Source organism: Phyllostomus hastatus, unplaced genomic scaffold, assembly GCF_019186645.2.
Source record: "Phyllostomus hastatus isolate PE091 unplaced genomic scaffold, TTU_PhHast_1.1 phas_contig_630, whole genome shotgun sequence".
NCBI lineage: Eukaryota > Metazoa > Chordata > Mammalia > Chiroptera > Phyllostomidae > Phyllostomus > Phyllostomus hastatus.
The window spans coordinates 1-14132 of record NW_025333925.1 but is presented as its reverse complement, the minus strand read 5'-3'; the positions used below and the strand labels follow the sequence as shown (position 1 = coordinate 14132).

Here is a 14132-nt window from a genome sequence, read left to right as displayed (position 1 = left end):
GTGGTAAGTGTCATTGCACTTCCTGCCGGTCTCTGCTCTGTAAACGCGTAGTCATGGTTCACAGCATGTCCTGAGATTGTGTGAATGTGTTTATACTGCTGCTGTCTTTTTCATCAGGACGTGTGCCACTGCCCACAGTCTTGCCCTGATTTGGACCCCACCTGCTCTGTGTGACGTGTCTGAGAGCTTGCCTGCACTGGGGGGACAGGCTGCAGAAGATCACGCCTGTCACCATCTCTGGTGAGTGTTTCTCGAGGACAGGTAATAACTGCTGACGTCTTCTCTCTGACACAGGTGTGACATAGGCTGGTTTTTATGTGTTTGTGAAGTGATTACATTTTGAAGATGGAGACAAGCATGTTTCCCCTTTCACTCTGCAACAAGAGTCTCAAACAGCCCCAGAAGTTCCAGACCAAGTGTTGGGAAAGTTAGGGGAGTGGTTGGGTGCAAGCAGGCTGTGAAGGGATAGGTTCTGATTTCTGGCCACAGATGTTTGATGAACAGAACACACAGCATTGTGGTTTGCCACATTTTAATGAGATCCTTTTCAGAGCAATTCATTGGTCTTTCACATTATAATGATATCAACATAAATTCTGATTATGAAGAAAAATGAGATAAAATATACTTGAAAAAATAGAGAATTGGATTAATATAAAATACTCTAAATGAGTACATGTATTTCAATTTTCAGAATGCAACATAACCATCATTTTATTCACAGGTGGGATACGTCAGTTTTCCTGCCTTACACGTTACCCGGAATGAGGAAGATGGTGACTTTGCACGATACCCACGTCGGCAGGTGAACTCAATACTATCATCTGATTCTGAATAAATTTTTTTGTCCTGTTTCCATTTTAACTGTATGTTATGTTTTTCCATCATTTCTTCTAATATTACACATGCCTCTAAAGGTAAAAACAAGAAATGTAAAACATTAAGTGGTATACAAATTCTCAGTAGAGAAGTTTAGACTGTCACGTAGAATCTTCCACACTGATCCAGGAACTCATTCTCAAAACCTTTTTCAATATAACTCATTGAAAAGTCATCCTGTAGATGTAAGTCATTTTAAGCAATTAATGATGTAAATATGAGGTATTCTGTGGGACAACTAAAAGGTAAATCAAAGTTAATAATAGCAGTTACTATGTATTTAGTTTTCATAAAAGAATCTTTGTTACTCTTCCTGTTTGAGAATTTTTTTGTATGTTATTTGTCCATGCCTCACTATGAGGGAGTCAAGCATTCATCAGAATATGGTCATCCATGAAAGTTCTGTTATAAAGAGCCGAACATCACACTCTTTATGCCGATTTCCCAGGACCCATGGGAACGACAATCCACTTACCTAAACATTTGGGTGGTTGTGACCACTCTCCATCACGACATCTTATTATCCTGTTTCCCTGAAGTTTATAGTAGGCCTGGCATTTGTACTCCACCGAGTCTCCTGGAGCGTAGACGGCTGATGGGAATGTGGTGATGTCCCCATTGTCGATGGTTGGAGGGGGCCCACATTTTCCTTTGGACTCTACAAAAGGACAGTCTTTGGTTTAAGGTGGCTCTGGAGTAGGTGGGGGCTATCCTCACCTCTTCCAGGAGCCAGACTGGATTTACAGCTAAATAAGGGAGTAAGCAATGTGAATAACCAAGTGAAGGATGCCTGACCAAGAGCCTTAAACCTAGGGTGTACGGAAGCCACCACACAGATGGGTAAGCAGAGAGGACATGGGGACAGCCTTGACCCCCTACCATGGACAGTGGCTGAGAAGCTGGAGAGTCGGCTGGGCTGAAAGGCCCCAATAAAAAGCTCGCATTCTCACCCTCATTCTGGAATCCATGACAGAATATCTCTTCTTCTAATGTGGCCAAATATGTCCTAGAATAAGTACACCATAGTACTTACTCAGTCCACGGACAGAATGGAACTTTAAGCACCACCATTTTATTTGCATGAATTTATTTCATCCATAGGAATCACTTCATTATGTATTCATAGCAACACAGCTCATCCCTAATATATCCTCTACAATGGGGGTGAGGGGGAGAACAAGATACTCTACCTTTGCACTGAGGTGGTTCAGTCCAGCTCCCATTCATACAGGTCACCTCTACATCCCCAAAGAGGTCCAAAGATTTCTTGCATTCGTAACGTACTCTGTCACCAGACTGATACCTAGTCATCTTGTTTTGTATAGTGGCATTTTTGACTATGGGAGGACTCCCACAGGAATTATCTGAATAAAAAGGAAAAATGTATATCTAATGCAATGAATGTTTATAACTCACATTGACCAATGGGATTCCCTTCTATTTCTGGAGGACTTAAATCCATATTAATCTGTCATGAAGACTGAGAAATTTCATAAATTTACATGTATGATTGAAAAAGGAGATAATGCAGGGTTTTTTTTTCTGTAGCAGTTAAGCTTCTATATCTTAAATTTCTTTCCCACCCTCTTGAAGATTAATAGACACTTATAACCAGTGTAAATGATGGCTTTGGGGGACTTTCCTTTGAGTTTAGCAGGAAAAAAAAGAAAGTTATGTAAATTGAAGATAAATTGATGAACCTTAATACTAGAATAACAGATTATTTGGCATGAGATTTGGGTTGAAATCATCATGTCTATTCATTGTGATTTTAGGCTCTTGGGACTAATAAGTACAGTAGTCATTTCCTTAAGGAGTATGTCAAGAATTAAATGCTTTGAGGAATACCTCATAGTTAAAGGAAGAGGGTGATCGCAAAAAAGATCCAAACAGAGGCTGAGGAAAATATTATGAAAAAAATGAATTTACAATTTAATGAAAGTACTGTAGTCATCTGAGGGGGGAAGATTATTATAGATGCTAAGATGAGCAACGAACTTCAGCTAGAGGCAAAGTATTAGTAGACCGAAGTGGAAGCTGCTGGGAATTCCTGTCAAAAAGGTTTCACTGCTAGGGTTATGCCCTAAGAACCCTGAAACACCAATCCAAAAGAACCTATGCACCCCCATGTTCATGGCAGCACCATTTACAATAGCCAAGTACCAGAAGCAACATAAGTGCCCATCAGCAAACAAGTGGATCAAAAAATCATGGTACATTTACACAATGGCATAATATGCAGCAGAAAGAAAGAAGGAGCTCCTACCCTTTGCAACAGCATGGATGGAACTGGAGAGCATTATGCTAAGGGGAACAAGCCAGGCAGTGAAAGACAAATACCATATGATCTCACCTTCAACAGGAACCTAATCAACAAAACAAACAAGTAAGCAAAATATAACCAGAGACATGAAAATGAAGAATAAATGGACAGTAACCAGACGGGAGATGGGAGAGGTAATGGGGGGATAATGGTGAAGAGTCTTCAGAAATGACTATAAAGGACACATGGACAAAACCAAAAAAGGGGGTGGAATCAGTGGAGGGAGGTAGGGATGGCTGGGGTGGTGGGGAGAAGTGGGCCTGGAGTGAAAAGGCAGAGAATTGTACTTGAACAACAATAAAATTTTTTAAAAAAGAGTTTCAGGTCACAACCTGGAGTTTTTTATGCTGCTCTGAGTGAGCCTGTGAAGTGGCATTTGCATTTCCTCCAGTTTCCCAGAAGGTGCTGACACTGCTGTTTCAGGGGCCACCCAGTGAGAACAGGGGCCCTCAGGTCAACCATCACCACCCCTTCCATTCCTCTGTGTGAAGGCACCAACACCACCCCCCACCCCCGCCCTGATCTGGCCTAAGACAGAGCCTGTGTTCATCTCTTCATCACGCTAGAAGTAATGCTATATTGTACTATTTAAGACACTTCAGGAAATTAAATGTCAAAGTTTATCAAAACACCTCTGCATGTGGGCGTCCCTATCCATCTGCCAGTCATACAGCGAACAACATTGGATCCATCCATTTGGTAGGGCTGTCGACATCTGTAAGCTACTTCATCTCCTGACTGATATACTTTCTTGTTCTTGTTTACGTTTGTGGGTTCGGCATTATCAAAGCTGGGTGGGGAAGGACAAGTTGTCTCTGAAGGGAAAAAAACAAAAAACTTGTTCAGTAAATCTTTAAAAACATATATGGCCAATAACTTTACTCTAGAATAATAGGTACATACTAAACAAATGTATACTGTACAACATTTTTTATAACTTGAAAATATGTTAACAGTCTTGACTTGATTACATTGAATGATTCTACATTTATCCGAAGTGTAATATGGCGATGAAGAGAAAGAAAGAAGGAACTTCTACCCTTCACGAAAGCATGGATAGATCTGGAGAACATTATGCTTAGTGAAATAAGCCAGTTGGTAAAGGCAAATACCATATGATCTCACCTTTAAGTGGAACCTAATCAACAAAACAAATAAGGAAGCAAAACATAACCAGAGACATTGAAATTAAGAACAATCTGATGGTAACCAGAGGGGAGGGTAGAGAGGGATAATGGAAAAAAATTGAGGGGGGTCATCAAGGAACATGTATAAAGGACACATGGACAAAGCCAAAGGAGGGTAGGATCGAGGGTGGGAGGCAGGGATGGGTGGGGTGTGGGGGAGTGGTGGGAGGAAAATGGAGACAACTGTACCTGGAAAACAATGAAAAATATATAAATTAGTTTAAAACAAAGCATTACATGGGACTGATGGTTCAGAAAGCCTGATGAGATCAGGACCACACTTCTTACATTCAGATTCTTTTTTGTCCATAGAGGCCATCTGTGTTATATCCGTATTTGTACCCTTTCCTTCTAAGTCCATTTCCTAGAACTACATGAAGCATTGAAAAATGACACAAATGTCTCTAAGTAGGTAACCTGTAAAGTGTCAAGAGCTGAGTCATGATGAGACTGGTGAGCAGGGGCCAGCTGTACCCCACGGAGCTGACATGGCTGAGCATGCACATAGAGCATGGGGCAGGGGGAACGGGGGACCTCAAAGTAATTCTTGTTAATTCTAGAATGACTACAGATTTAAATGGATGTCATTCATGCTCTAATTACATGTATTGATCAGCTCAAGAATAAAATTAAATACACCATACTTATGCATTCTGGGGGAGGGCTCCATTTTCCTCCTGAACATATCACAGATGCAGGTCCATGAATGGTAAATCCTCGGGCACACTTGTAGGTAAATTCTTCTCCATACTCATATCTGTTTTTCCTGTTCAGTGCAGCCCCATTGGAAACTGAAGGTGGTGGTCCACAAGGAAGTCCTGAGGAAAAAAGGTAGGAATGACTGCATATTTCACTAACTCTGGAATTTATTTCATGTACTGTTTGGCATAGTTGGTACTTTTATTTGATCACACAGGCACTAATGATAATACATCACAGGAAAGGTGCACAAATGCTCACTAAAACCGTGATCGAGGTGTGCATTGATGGAAAAGAGAAATGTCAATATATTTAGGAATGGGACTATCACTGCTCCTCTAACCAGTCACGAGTAATAAAATGAAACACATTGAGAATCATGTTATGAAAATTCTCATCTATTGTAAGAGATCAGAAAGGACATTGTAGGAAGAATATAAAAATTTAAAATCTGGTGGCAAAGCTTTCACTACAATGTCTACAAATATTTAGAATAATACTAATAGCTGTACCCACATGACTAGTTAGGTTTAATTTCACTATACATCTAGTTTTAGTGGGGAAAATGCCATAATTAAAAGTGATTTCATGTACCACATTTTTTTATCCACTTATGGACTGTTCGGCCCTCGTACTGTTTCCAGGTCCTGGCTGTTGGAAACAATGCTGCTGTGAACATAGGGGTGCATATAATCTTTCCAACCGGTGTTTCAGGACTCTTAGGGTGTACTCCCAGGAGTGGGGGTCTCTGGGTGAGAAGGCAGTTCTGTTTTTAATTTTTGAGATATGTCCACACTGTTTTCCACAGTGATTGCTATGTGGCTATGAAAAAGAAGGAAATCTCACCTTTTGCAACAGCATGGATGGACCCCAAAAACACTATGCTGAGTGAAAGAAGCCAATCAGAGAAAAACATACAGTATGATCTCACTTGCATGTGGAATTAGTGAACAGAAGAAACTGGTGAACAAAAATAGAACAGAGGCGTGGACGCATGGGACAGACTGACAGCTGTCAGAGGGCATGAGGGAGAGGGGGGCTGGGTGAACAAAGGCGAAGACATTGCTAAAGGACATGTATGCATAGCCCATGGACACAGAAGACAATGTGGTGATGGCCGGAGATAAGGCAGGGGGTCGGGGGCTGGGTGGAAGGGCACAAAGAGGTGGAAATGGGGACCTTGGTAATAGTGTCAACAATAAAAATAAACAGAAAGAATAAAAAACTAAGCGATTTCAGAATAAACCCATGACATTAACAAAAATAGGATTTATTTATTTATGCAAAAATTGGTAAAATATGTTAATACATAATGGTACATAAACATATAAATAGATTTGCACACTTATAAAAGCTAAAGAATTATCTCTCATGCCTTTGATGATGATTGCTTATTTTAATGAATTGTACCAAATTAGGATTTTAGTTTGCATGCTGTCCTTACCTACACATTGAGGTAGGGGACTCCATTTCCCCAGGCGGCATGTTATCTCATGATGCCCAGTTATCTTGAAACCGTCTTCACAAACATAATGTAATTTAGTGCCATGTGGATAGAGCTTGGGCTCCACTGTTTCTTCTCTTTCTTCTTCTGATCTGGAGGAATTTACAGTTCCATGTTCTATATCAGGTGGCTGAGGACACGGTGTTTTCTCTACAATGCAGAACAGAGATCAAAGGGTCAGGCACAAAGATCATATTTACAAGGAAAAATAAAATTAAACACACTTGGGGTTTTAATACAAGAATGATTTGAACTACTGAAATTATTTAATAACCAAACTATATTTGAAACTTGCCAAGATATATGTCTCCATAAAATCAATGATACCATCCCCTCATTCCCTAGGCCCCTTCATTCCCTTCCTGCTCATTCCCAGGAGTGAAACACGCATGTAGACCAATTGCATCTGGTGTTTCTGCAGTAACTCAAAGCTTCCCTCTGTGCTCACTTCACAACACAAGGGGAGCAATGCTGATTGGTTCTGGTACCGAAATTGAGATGTAAGGTTTTGAGGTGAAGTGGAAGGCATATGGAGAAAGGGCTTCAACTGTCCCTTTCCACAAAGCACAGGGAGTCTAACCCTCGTTTGACAGACAGGTGTGACACAAGTGACACACTACTGACCAATGCAGCGTGGGACTGACTTCCAGATTCCACCCTGGCACACGAGATCTCCTGCTTCCAGAATCAGAGAATTGTCTTGACAGAGAATAGAGATTGCTTCTCCTTCCTGATAATTCACTGTGGTCGTCATATTTTTGAGATTTGGGAATCTGAGGAGGAGGTGGACATCTTGGTATTTCTAAAAAATATTAAAATTAGATTTATTAAGGAAAACCACAAGTTACAAATATTAAAAAGGATAAGTCAGTAAATAAAACTGTCAGTAATAATGCATCTCAAAAGATCAAATGTAATGACATGTTCTAGATTTATGTTTGTTATACTGTTCTTGCTTACCACTGTAATATACCACATTGGGTTTCTATTCTCATGGCCTTCTTTTAGAGTCTTTCTCTTATTCTTTCTGTGATCAAGCTTGGATAATTTAGGGAAAACCTATTTTAATGATTTCTAATGAGTAGAACATCCTACCTGGATTATTAATTCCATAACAGTTCATAAAATAAAGATTGATATCAGAATGCTTTTAATGAATATCCATGATCAAATGGTTTGGAAGCCAAAGTAAACCCTTAGAAGATGTTGTACCAATAGACGCTGAACAGCCATAGCTATAGGGAACTGGTCCACGTGGCAATGGTGAATGTAGCTCAGCCCTGGTTTGGGAAACTGACAGGTGCCAGGTGGCACACAGGAGCCAGTCCCGCAGATCCACTTTCCCATGGGGGGACCAGGCCTGCATTATTTCTAGGTTGCTTTGAGGCTTGCTTTTGCTAAGACTCCCTCACCCTGAGTTAAGACATCAGAGGTTTAATGTATATCTTTGAAGTAACTCACTAAAGTGTGTGCCATTCCAACCATGGAATGTAACCAGATTAATCACTTTTATTGTTCTTTTCATTTGCAACATTGTTTTCTTTGTTATCTGTAAGAAGTAACCACTTAAAACAAATCTGTGCATAATGAATGAGGTATTCCTTGATGTAATGCTCCCAGAAAGCAGTAAAAGGCTGTCCAGGAAGGGGTCAGGGCACTCTCTCACTCAGAAAGTGGCCATGCTGTCCCTTTTCTCCACAGGACTTCTGCAGTCCGTGTGATTTTGTTCATCGCATCCACAACATAGACACCGCTGGCCAGAGTCTGTGTCCCGTAGGGAAGAATTGCCTTTAGTTAAAGATCGATTAATTTGATACAGATTCTTGGCTGAGATATGAATTAGATATGTTGAGTGGTGATTTATGTATTTGTGAAAAGTTTAAAACTTTCCTGCAGGTTCTGTTTCCTAGCTTGCCTAAATTGGTAAAAGAGCTATATAGGAAATTTAAATAGCCTACTCTCTGTTAAGGAAATTAAATTAATCAGCAAAAAATTTTTAAAAGAAGAAACTAAACTATATATCAGATGATTTCGCAGGTTTTCTATCAATCATTTAAAAGAAAAAAATATAATAACAGTGTGTATAATAACATTGTACATATACTTTTGGATAACAAAGGAGTACAGAGCAATTTTTCTATTGGGTCTCTGAGACCACAATAACCTTGATAAGAACATGTGGCAGAGACATTACAAGAAAGCAACAGTAATCTAATATCCTCTGTGAACATACATGCCAAAATTTTTAAAAATATATCAGCAAATCAAGTACATGAAAGTAAAGAAAGAATACCATATCACTGCCAACTGCAGTTAACTGAGGACAGTGAGTTCAGCTGCTGTACAGCTGGAGAAGTGCAACACACAGGTGAAACTGGGGAATCAGAATGAGCCCTGTGCTGTTGGAATTGGTGGTGGCAATAAGACTGTTTCTATGACAGATACAGATAAACAAAACGATAGATGGCTCAGTTGGTAGATGCCTACAGAGAGAGATGGATACATTCATAGAAGGGTATATACATCCCTAGATACTAAGATAGCTTCATGAGTTAGAGGTATAAGCATAAGCACCATAGTAACACAAAAAATTAGTAGCAATGGTATTCCAACAGCAATGAGCAGACCTACTCCCCAAAGCTGAAGTCACCAGTTCCTGAGTGGTTTGTCAGGTAGCTGTAGAATGCACATGATACAATTAGTATTTTGAAACAGTGCTTTGGTTATTTTCTAAATCACCTTCCAGTGGGAATTATTGTAATAAGAAATAGTCAATAAAAAGTTTTAAGACACAATGAGGCTCCTTTTAAAAGGTAGGAAGAAATTGGATGACATTTGAAAATGTTATAAATAAGAGCTGACCTGTGCAGTTCACTTCGGGAACCCATCTTCCATTGACGCAGACTGAGTGCTTCTGCTCTGACCTTCTTCGGCACGTGTAATTCACTTGCTCATTATGGTCATAGTCGATCCTATCTGACTGGAGTGGCTCATATCCATTTGGCCTTGGTAATTTACATGTCTCAATGTTACCTGTGTCTGTAAAATGAAATGTTACCTTGAAAATACTAATCATGAGAATCTAAGCAACTAACACAAAAAATAGCTATAGAGTCCATAGTACAATGAAATTGGAATTTAGGTCTATAAATTCCACCAGCACAGTTATTCCTGATCATGTTGCATCATGTGGGCTATTACGTAGGAACAAAGTCCCATGTCCAGTGCTGATATTTCAGAGAGAATAACCATCGTTAAGGCATTTGGCACTTTGGGAATTGCAAGAACATAGAGGTTCAGTTTTTGCTTTATCTGCATAGAGAAGAGTCATCACATGACTAAATTTGGTCCCATTTGAAATCTGTGCAAATGTTCACATCCATTCTTTTCCTGATCTCAGACATTTCTGCATTATTCTTAACCACAATCTTCAAACATTAGAAGAAAACAATGATGTGTGCAAACAGAATATATGAAGTTGGTAGTTTCATTATATTGTTTCAATAAAGTTAAGGTAAAATAAGAAGAAAAGTTGATTCAAGGTGTGAAGTAAAGAATGTGAATATTGAAGCAAGTCTTGTACATGATCACCAAAATTAAGAACAACAAATTAGGTGATTAAGTCATAACCTATTTTGCATACATACTTTAGAATGTTTGAGGCGCTGTTTTTACACCAGATCATCATATAATGCAACATTATACAATCCAATATTATAATGTTAGAATAATCCATTTTTACTGGCTTTAGTATGTTATCTATAGATTAGTAAAGTTTTTATACAACTATGTATTTCAAAAATTTCCTGCATATGGCAAATTCTGTTTTGAACTTGATGTCAGTGTGGGTCTCGGGTAGTATTTGTTAATAATTGGTAATGATGTCAAGTGAGGAAGATCAGAAGAAAGAAAATTCAAGTAATTGGCCAAAAAAGAGTAAGGATTTTGTAATGCAACCCTGAAAAACAAATAAAGGGACTAATTTAACACACACTAGATTCTTGAGAATTAGTGTTACTTTCCCAGGACTTGTCCAGAGTGCTGAGAAAGGAAAGAACAATATTCCTCTTCAAGAGATGGTAACTGAAGGAAGATTTGTAGCTGAAAGGATGTGTGTGGTTCTTCTCCTACGTCCTATGGTGACTGGTTTCTGAAATAATTTCTTTATTAGGAAAAAAATAAGCATCCTGAGGAGAATGAAAAGTTAAGACTAACAAGAGGTACAAAATAAACATTGAAGGAGAAAATTTTAATCATACATCTATTTACAAGTAAAATTTAGCTTCATACTTATAAATAATGTCAACATCAGAACAGATTTACAAAATTCTGCCACTAGTTTCTATTTTCCCCTGTAAACAGTATTGAATTATAGACAACAAATGTTTGGATTCATTATAATTTATGACCAGACATTTTCAAGAATATCTCCAAATTTCAAAAATATGGTGGCAAAGGCTTTACAATAAAAACATTAAATGGTCTCACAGAGCTATTATAGGAAGGCATGCTCACCAATGCACTCAGGTGTTTGGGTCCACTTTCCCTTCAAACATGTAACTGATCTGGGCCCCACCAATGTGAACCCTTCTGTGCAGCTGACCTGCACAGACTCTCCATGGTGATAGGGATGCTCCTGGGAATAGACGGAGCCATGAACGATGTGAGGTATGACTTCACATGTGCTGTTTTCCTCTGTGAAAATGTCACAAGCATATGCTAATGAAGAACAAACTGCCAGTAACTGGGGGAGGGGGGAGGAGGACAGTGGGGGAAAGAAGGGAAGGGCCAAGCCAAGGAACATGTATACAGGACCCATGGCCAAAGACAATGGGGAGGGGAGGATTGAATGTGGGATGAGGAGGTTTGGTAGGGCAGGGGAAAGAAATGGGGAAATAGGGACAACTGTAACTGAACAACAATAAACAAAAATAAAAATAAAGCTCCTGTAAACAAACAAAAAGTAAAAATGAATTATGTGTTTCTATGAATATAAATACACACTAGTGACTTACGTCTAAGTGTTAACATTTTTATACACACCAATACACCGGGGCAAGGATGTCCACTCCCCATCAACACACTGAATTTTCCGAGAACCCTTCAGCAGAAACCTGGGGTTGCAGACGTACTCCACAACTTCACCGTGTTCATGTTCTTCTTTCGGCGTGTTTGTAGCTGTCCCATTGGGGAGCTGAGGATGTGGACCACACGGTTTCACTTCCACTACGGTAGAAATTCAGTATAATTACTGGTTACATAGTCTATTTGACAATTAAAATCCAGTACAATTCTTCTTAAATTTCTTACTTATTATCTAATTTATTAACAAACTATAGAAATGATCCCTGGAAGTATAGTCTTTATTATGATCTAATTTGTTATAGTGGTCTTTGAGGAAGGAAAAAGAGTGGTGTTTACACTAGATTCTCATCCCCCAGTTCTGTTCCTTATGCCAGTTTAGGAAACTGGAAGTATATTTAAGTCCAAGAAACATGTTCCGTATTCTAGACAGTCTAAAAATATATGCAAAGTAATTAACAAATATACTAGTGTAGCTTATAATGATGTTCATATTCCTTAGAAACATCTTATCAAGACTTTTATCTTAAATATTTTTGATTTATTTAGCTTAGAGAGAGGAAAGGAAGGATGGAGATGGGGGAGAGAGAGAGAAATGCGGATTTGTTGTTTCATTCATTGGTGCATTCAGTGGTTGCTTCTTGTATGTGTGCTGACCTGAGATTGCACCTGCAACCTTGCAGCATTGGAATGATGCACTAACCAAATGAGCTCCCTGGTCAGGGCCAAGACTTTTTGAAAAAATACCATCATTAGAGCCAAATGCTTTTGTATTTGATCAACCACTTTTAAGTCATATCTATGATGGAGTTGACTGTAAGATGCTTAAACATTGTTTAGACACACTCAGTGGAACCTGAAGTGAAGCCCATGCTGGCAGAATGAGATGCAAAAATAGGACTAAAAAGAAGTAGCTCCAGCACCAGACACCGCTGAAGGTGAACTTCTTAAACAAGGGCTCTGAGGCACGTACTACCAATGCATGGTTTTCTGAAGTAAATCTCTGGTTTAAAACCCTAGATTAGAGACACCCTGGAAACCATCAGAACACTAACAGGGAAACACAATGTGATAACCAAAATTCTAATTCTTGTTGGAGCAGTTGTCAGATAAAACATTCACCTTTACATGTTGGAGGATCTGGAGACCACCCAAAGTTGTAACACTGAATTGAATCTGGTCCAACAAGTTTCAGTCTTTGTCTGCAGGAGAATTTCAACACGTCCCCAATGACATATTTCTCTTTCTGGGGCTGAACAAATGTGTTTTGTTCTATATCAGGAACAACGCATTCTTTTTCTATAAAAACAATTTTATAATTATTATGTAAATAATTTAATGAGCATATACAAATTGTCATTGCCAAATAAATGTTATACATCATGCAAAAATAAGTTGCTGGGTGTTGCATATAGAGAGAGGCATCAAACAAATCCTCTCCCTGGAAAAACATTTACCCATTCAGTTTACACCTCCTTCAAATTCATATGGGAGTCTCTGAACATCAATACATGTGTTCTGAAAATTTGTGAGATCAACTTGGTGATAGTGGATCTGATTTTATCATTGACATAATATTTAAAGTTACTGTTTTTGTATTATCAAAATAAAACTATTCTCTGACAAAAAACCCCACTGATGCTACAATTTTAAATTGCATGCATAAATAAAGTCTGGAACTTTTGTTTAACATACATCAGAAACCACGACACTCAGAGAGGCATTTCTGATATATTTCAGTTAGAGGAACATTAGAAATTGCTTAATTAATAAATTAAACCAAAATGTAATCAAACTGAAATATAAAAGAAGATGAAATAACATTCCCAAGGTCACACAGGTAGACATATTCTAGGTGCCCTGAATATTTATATACTATAAAAGTATCTGTTCTTACTTAGGTATAGTTTATATTGGCTATTAATAAATTATTCATTAATCTGATTAAATTAGAATGTGTAAATTATACCTTAAAAATTTTTATATTTGTGAAGTTTATGACATTGCTAAATGTTATAAAATACACTTTGCTTGATTCCTCTATCTCATTATTAATATAAAAAGTTAATAAGTGGAATTTAAAATTTGCAGTCACACCAAAAAGAAAATTCTTATGATTTAAACGTCAAGTATTAACACATAATTATAAAGGTAGACATAACTTAATGGTTTTCAAAAATGATGTCACAAAAAACCTCAAAAATTTGCTTTTGTTTTGGCTTTTGCTTTAATATTGAGCTTTGTAGCTTATTGAGAATATCATGCTTGAATGGGAACCACTGGGATACTTCTAAAATGTTTTTCCAATATTCTGCATAGCAATTCTTTTATTGGTGTGTGTCCTCATTTCCATAATTAGTGCTCATTTGGTATAAATTCTTCATCTCATCAAATTGTATAAAAATGCTGCCTTGAGGTAAAAAAAAGGTGTTGACTGTTGTCTATTTCCAGCTGTTAT

The 14132-nt window shown here is 38.2% G+C and overlaps 1 protein-coding gene across 1 annotated transcript; it reads right to left on the bottom strand.

Moving 5' to 3' along the window:
- Window positions 1-515: 515 nt before the first annotated feature.
- LOC123825381 (complement factor H-like) lies at window positions 516-12973 on the bottom strand (the record flags this gene model as incomplete). The annotated part of the gene is given in 12 exon segments (XM_045848752.1): window positions 516-911; window positions 1355-1537; window positions 2070-2243; window positions 3835-4017; window positions 5034-5207; window positions 6533-6742; window positions 7217-7352; window positions 7354-7394; window positions 9455-9631; window positions 11108-11287; window positions 11636-11818; window positions 12797-12973. Coding segments are annotated over 12 exon segments (2015 nt in total), but the record flags the coding sequence as incomplete, so codon positions are not given.
- Between the last annotated feature and the right edge of the window lie 1159 nt (window positions 12974-14132).